The sequence below is a fragment of the Notolabrus celidotus genome, chromosome 6 (genome assembly GCF_009762535.1).
Source record: "Notolabrus celidotus isolate fNotCel1 chromosome 6, fNotCel1.pri, whole genome shotgun sequence".
Lineage (NCBI taxonomy): Eukaryota > Metazoa > Chordata > Actinopteri > Labriformes > Labridae > Notolabrus > Notolabrus celidotus.
In genome coordinates, this window is record NC_048277.1 from 37,109,703 (window position 1) to 37,116,761 (window position 7,059).

A 7,059-nucleotide genomic window follows, 5' to 3' on the forward strand; every position below is an offset into this window, starting at 1 on the left:
ATTACATGAAAGCAGAATGAGATTTTGTTGTTGAAGAAAACACAGCAGGGGGCGCCAAACCCACACAAACAGAAAGGTTCTCACAGGAGCTCGTTTGTTGTCTTTGCTCAATGAAAGAAGAACAAAGAACCTGATCAGACGCAACAGAAATTCACAGAAATCAAGAAAACAAAATGACTTTTTTCAGACACACTGTTCATCAGTAATATGTCCCAGAATTCAACACTTCTCATCAAAAGATCCATCTGACACACGGACATTTAGGAAAAGTTACACAGAGGAAAATGTGGATTTTTGACACTGCATTGAATTGTGCTAAAAATCAAAAAGAACAATTAAAGAGACTTTTCAAATCTCTGATTTATTCTGATTCTTATTGATAATCCCTGATTAAAAGTGACTTCAAAGTCATATTTACAGATTCTATTTACAAAAACAATCCTTTACATGTCAAGAAGAGGTGTAACTGTGGTCATGGTCACCTGAAATCTTGTGCATGTCACCTCCTCTACAGTAAACAGCACGCTGCTGTTAACACCAACTCTCTGCAGACGCTCACAATTTGACTCTAACAGTTATAAAACTCAGATTATAATTTTAATCTCACGAAAGAAATGTTTGTCTTCAAGGAGTGAGCATGCTGTCAGCAGGATGAAACACATCAAGGGTCATATTCAGGAACTAAAGGACACCTTAAAGGCCTTAAAGACATTTGTGATGATGGACACCTCTTCAGGTGTTCTCTTTGACATCAACCTTTCTCTGAAACTCAGTGGTTGCTCTCCTCAGTTTGGTTGACAGGAGAGATGATCAGAGGAGCAGAGTTTTTACCTCCATCATTAGGACCAGGACTAAAGAATGGGTAGAGTTTCTCAGTGAAGGAGCAGCCAGTGAAGGAGTAGATCAGAGCTGCAGCATCAATGTCATAAAAGGAGACCAGACCCTCCTCATAGTCCACAAACACCCCCACCTTCTCAGGACCAGACTGCAGAGAGAGACGGACTGAAGGGTCAGCACAAGCTGCGTACTCATTTTCATTCATCAACCATATCGTCCAGAAACCTTTCTGAGGACTCAGTGTGATGTCTCCCTTCCTGTTGATCGACTCTCTGACCACTCCTAAACCCCACTCAGTCTTCCCTTTAACCTGAACCTCGAAGTAAAATCTGCCTGAAGAGAAACTCTGCTTTGATAAGACAATAACACAAGGATCAAATCTCTCTGGATTGTCTGGGAGATCCTTCCTCACATCACTGTGATGAACTTGTTTTCCATCATCAGACAGGATGAGTTTAGGATATGCTGTATCAGGATCAAGAGTCAGATCCACCTCATACTGCTGGACTCTCTTCAGCTCGGCCTCAGAGATCATCTTCTTCATCTGTTCACTGAGCGTCTCCTCCAGCTGCTTCACAGCTCTCACCACAGTCCCCTCATATGAAGGTGGATGGACTCTGACTCCAGTCCAGTTCTTGGTGGGTGGAGCAGCGTTCAGGGCCGTGATGTTTTGGAGGAGGTGGAGGTGGTCTTCAGAGCGTGAGAGCTTCTTCACTTCAGAGCTTCTCTTCTCCAGCTCAGAGATTTCCTGTTGCAGCTCTTTGATGAAGCCTTCAGCCTGTTCCTCCGTCTCTCTCTGCTTCTCTTTGATCGTGTCCGTCAGATTATTTAGGCGTCTCTCAACAGTCTCCATCAGAGCGCTGAAGACCTGAACACCTTCTGCCATCTCTCTGTCTGCATTCTTCTTGCTGAGCTCCACTGACTGTTTGAACTCTTCAAGCTTCAGTCGTCTCTTCTGGATCATCTGCTGAATTTCAGCCTCTGTCTTCCCCAGCTCGGCCTTCTTTCCTTCATATTCTTCTCTCAGAGCAACAACATCATGTGTCTTGTGGTCTAAGATAGTGCACATCATGCAGACGCACATCTGGTCGTTCTTACAGAACAGCTCCAGCAGTTTGTCGTGCTTCTCACACATCCTGCCTTCCAGGTTCTCCACAGGGTCGATCAGCTGATGTCTCTTCAGACGTGAAGCTGTCAGGTGAGGCTCCAGGTGAGTCTCACAGTAAGAAACCAGACACACCAGGCAGGACTTCAGGGCCTTCAGTTTGGTTCCAGTGCAGACGTCACAGGGAACTTCTCCTGGTTTGGAAACTGTTGCTCTGAGCTGCTGCTGCTGGCTTCCTGTTGAGCTCCTGTCTGAACTGAGCAGCCATCTCAGAGATGAAGGTGTTGACCTGTCAGCTCAGGTCTTGTGTTGAAAACCTCTTTACAGTTTGGACAATCATGTTGGACTTTAACATCCCAGTGTTCAGTGATGCAGCTTTTACAGAAGTTGTGTCCACATGATAAGGCGACAGGATCAGTGAACACATCCAGACAGATGGAGCACAGGAACTGATCTTCAGTCAGCAGACAGCTGGCAGCAGACATTTCTACAACCTGAGGACAAAAAGAGAGGAAGAATAAAAACAAAGTATGAGAAGTGGAACATAGAAAGTGTCACCATTACAGGATATCATCAACAAGTCACAGACTGCAGATTATTTAGAGTTACTGTCTCGTGGACACGAAGAGTCCTGATACTTTGAACAATGTGGTGCTGAAGAGTCAAAAGATTCATTAGTGTTTTTTATTTGAGGAACCTAAAGTTTAATTTAACAAGACGCTCCACGTTCCTCATATCAGTACAGGAAGCTGGCTGTCCCCTTAACAATGAGTTTAAAGGCTCTGGTAACCCAAATCAACAGAAATGTTCTACCTATGATATTTCAGACCACATGTAAATATTAAAAACTATGTAAAAATATTAGAACTCAACTGAAACACTGAGTCACTGTTAGAATAATGTATATAGTTATCCCATTTTTACTCTTATTTTATTCTTTAAGTCAATATACTTCATACCATAACTGTCTAAGTGTATGTGTGTCTTGTTTTGCACTGAGTTGTGTTCCAGGAAACTGACACGAGGAGGAGATACTGCTGAGTGGGAGCAGACCGAGAGATGAACTATCCTTAAACTGTCAAGCGGGTGCAATATGTTCCCTGTTTTTCATATTTCTGTGTAGCAAGAGAAACTTCCTCTTTTGAAGTTACTCTGTTGTGAAATCATGCCATATTTGGTTCGTTGCTGCTGCGTGTACCCATACCCCTTAGAGCAGCAACGTTCATGTAACTAAGTGTGAGAGATCCAACAAGGACCATTTAGTTGACAATGTTAATAAGGGACTCTATAAGTATTTGTTGGTTTTAATAAGTCTTTCTTGAATTTGTTTAGTTATAGATGTCATTTTGTGTTCCGAAACTGAGAAAGTTAATGTCTTTTCCTGAACTGCAGTATTAAAGGTGACATATCATGCAAAATTGACTTTTTAATGGTTCTCTACCTGAAATCTGTGTCCCTGTCTACAAACCCCCCGAGAATGAAAAAAATCCATTCTGCCCCTGTTCTGATTTCTCCACCTTTCTGTAAATGTGTGTGAAATGAGCCGTTTCAGTTTTCAGTGTTTTTGTTACGTAACAACAATATCTGGTCTGTCACGGAGTCAGAGCTCGGAGCTTGTTCAGCCCATAGACTGTATAAAATACAACTCAACCCCTCCTCTGTTTTTCATTCCCTGCACACATGTGTGCTAACAAGGAGCTTAGGAGGGAGGCATGCTAGTTGTAGGCTGTCTTAATAAACACAAAGGTCGCTTTGACTCCCCACGTCTGCAGATTTGAAGATCTAGTGGATGATTTTTATTTATCATGGATAAGTGCTAGAGCTAGTTAGCATAGCCACATAGCTACATGTTCGTAGCTGTGTACCAAGACACACGTCTACATACTGATAAATAAAACAACAAGAAACACAGAATCTGTGACCAATCCTTCAGAAAGGTCCTGCTGCAGGCGCCTCTCCGTCAGGATCAGATTCAGAGGGTTGAAGTAACGCGATCTGTGAGCAGCCGTGTATATTCAGCCAACATGTAAACATTAGATCAACGTGCTGGAGAGCCGAGGCACATCCACTTCCTGAGGGGGCGTGGTCAGAGAGAAAACAGACTGTTCTGAGGAGGAATGAAGAAGAGGGTTTTTCAGGCAGGCCAAAATCTGATTTCAAAGTGTTTTTTTGAGCATAAACTTTAAAGACATGTTTTGGGGACCTCTTAGACCAATATATGTTGATGAAAAAAGCGTGATATGTCCCCTTTAATTTCGCAGCTGATGTTTACATGTGATTACATGCGCTGTATTATTTACACCACTAGGTGGTGCCTGTGAGTCAGGAACGGAGCAATACACAGACGTGTTAGTGAGAAGAAGAGTTTTTCATGGAACGTGTTAACTGAAAGATGCTGTTAGCATGAAGCTGCAGTGTTCTGTGAGCAGCCGGAGAATATGTCGAAAAGAGTTCTGTTAAGGTAAATAAAGTTGAGACAAGTGAAACGTCCGTCCAGCGTCCGACTGTATTCTTGGCTGCAACATATGGACCACCCTAAGGAAATAAATAGAGAGGGTACGGCAGAGTGTGCTTCAGAGCGGGGTGGAGATTGTAACTGAGCACTCTCTGACCGTTCTCCTTGCAAGTAAAATCCAAAGAACTGTTGTCTGACCTCTTTTGTGCAGTATTATTCTTGTCTTAGGTTGTTTGAACCTGACGGTCACGTTCACGCGTTCAACAAAACTTCTCCGCTCCTGCTCAGACCGCTATGGGGCGCCGTTTGTAAAGTTATGCACACTGAAAATAAAAACAACATTTCACCACATTTAGCTTCAAAACATCAAAAAAAAAAAAAAATTTGTTAAATCCAAATGCTTAATATTAATCTAAATGTAGAATATAAATGTAAATGTTCAACATTCAATCTAAATGTTCAAAATAAATATAAATATTAAATTTAAATATAAATATATTAAATATTAATCTAAATGTTCAACATTCAATCTAAATGTAAAAAATAAATATAAATAAATATAATTCTCATTGTTAAAATTAAATATAAATCTAAATGTGAAATATAAATATTAAATATGAATCTAAATGTTAAATATAAATATCAAATATAAATATAAATGTTAACTCTAAATATTAAATATAAATTTAAATGTTAAATATAAATATTAAATATGAATCTAAATTTTAAATATAAATGTGAAAGATAAATCTAAATGTCAAATATAAATATAAATAAATATAAATATAAATGTTGAATTTAAATATCAAATATAAATCTAAATGTTAAATATAAATATAAATATCAAATATAAATTTAAATGTTAAATAGAAATAGACATATTAAATATGAATCTAAATGTTAAATATAAATATAAATGTTACATATAAATCTAAATGTTAAATATATGTCTAATTATTAAATATAAATATAAATGTTAAGTGTTGCTCCGCGATCCAAACATTTAGATTTAACATTTATTATTTAGATTGAATATTTAGATTTATATTAAACATTTGGATTTAACACTTATTTTAACTTTATATATTTTTCACAACTATTTAAATGTGAAGAAAATTTCAAATATTCCTCTAAATGTGAAAAAAAAGTGACTTTTAAAAATTCACTCTACATTTTTATGACATTTTGAAGCTAAATGTGGAGAAATGTTGTTTTTATTTTCAGTGTGCACAACTTCACAAACAGCGCCCCACAGCCCGGAAACACACACACCTGTATATGTCAGTGCGCGCGACGCCGCCCAGTAATCAACGCTCCTGAAGCTGGAACAGTGCCATGCAGAGACAGGGAGGGAGAGCCAACTCACCACACCTATGAGGACTTTCACCTCATAACCTCATACACAACTACTTTATTTAGACTTTGTTCACCTATAAAAACTTTATTATCCTATATAAATACTGTATTCTTCTATATACCAACTTTATTCTAGTATATAGATACTTAATTCTTGTATAGATCCTTCATTCTCTAATATAACGACTTAATTTAACTTGTTTCTTGTTTCCTCTTAAATGTTCAGTCAGTACATTTAGTCTTTGTAGGTCAGTGTACTCACCGCTGATGGACACAGATTCTGCTGTTCAGTTGAGAAAAACTCCAAGACTTTGCTTGAATTTGTCTTTAGAGAGAAACAGGGAGACTTTTCTCGACCGCAGCTCTGCTCACACTCAGACTAACTTTCACTCTCATTTCAGGATAGGTGGCGTTCAAGCCCCTCCTCCTCCAGTGACGTCACTCAGGCCTCGTGGGAGCACACCTTGACGTGGCTTTGATCTAAGAAGAGTCTTATAATAATAATAATAATAATAATAATAATAATAATAATAATAATAATAATAATAATAACTGATATTTATATAGCACCTTTCAAGAAACTCAAGGTCACTTCACAAGGTCAGGTAGGGGGTCTGGGGGGTGGGTAGGGATATCTAACGGGGAAAGGCCTTGAGGAAAAGGTTCATTTTGAATGCCTTCTTAAAAGTGTCCAGGGTTGGGGCGCTGCGGATGTCAGGAGGGAGAGAGACCCAGGTCCGAAGACCTTAGGTTCCGGGATGGAGTGTGTTGGTGGAGGAGGTCAGCCAGGTATTGGGGGGCGAGGGCATGCAGGGATTTGTAGGTGAGGAGGAGGAGGAGCTTATAGGTGAAGCGGTACTTTACAGGGAGCCAGTGGAGGTGAATGAGAGTGGGCGTGATGTTCTGCCAGGGCTTGGTGTGCGTGAGAACCCTGGCTGCTGAGTTCTGCACGTATTGGAGCTGGTCCATTACTGGGTTCTACAGTTGACCAGAGACTGAGGGGGGAAGCTGGGTGGATGGTGAGGTGCTGAGATAGAGCTGAGTATCATCAGCGTAACAGTGGAAATTGAGACTGAAGTGCCGAATGATCTGACCGAGTGGGAGCATGTAGATGGTGAAGAGTAGGGGACCGAGCACAGAGCCTTGGGGGACACCTTGGTTGACAGGGGCCGGGGGGGAGGATGAGCCGTTGATGCTGACAAACTGAGTCCTGTGTGAAAGATATGATTGGAACCATGAAAGAGCTGTACCTGTGATGCCGAGATTGTCTGATAGGCATTTCAGAAGGACTGTGTGGGAAACTGTG

General features: G+C 40.2%; 1 protein-coding gene across 1 annotated transcript; it reads right to left on the reverse strand.

Annotated features, from left to right (window-relative positions):
- Nucleotides 1-448: 448 nt before the first annotated feature.
- Nucleotides 449-6,159, reverse strand: LOC117814685 (E3 ubiquitin-protein ligase TRIM21-like). Its single transcript, XM_034686152.1, is given in 4 exon segments — nucleotides 449-2,146; nucleotides 2,148-2,234; nucleotides 2,236-2,436; nucleotides 6,016-6,159. Coding segments are annotated over 3 exon segments (1,656 nt in total). The 5' UTR covers nucleotides 2,428-2,436; nucleotides 6,016-6,159; the 3' UTR covers nucleotides 449-769.
- Nucleotides 6,160-7,059: the final 900 nt, after the last annotated feature.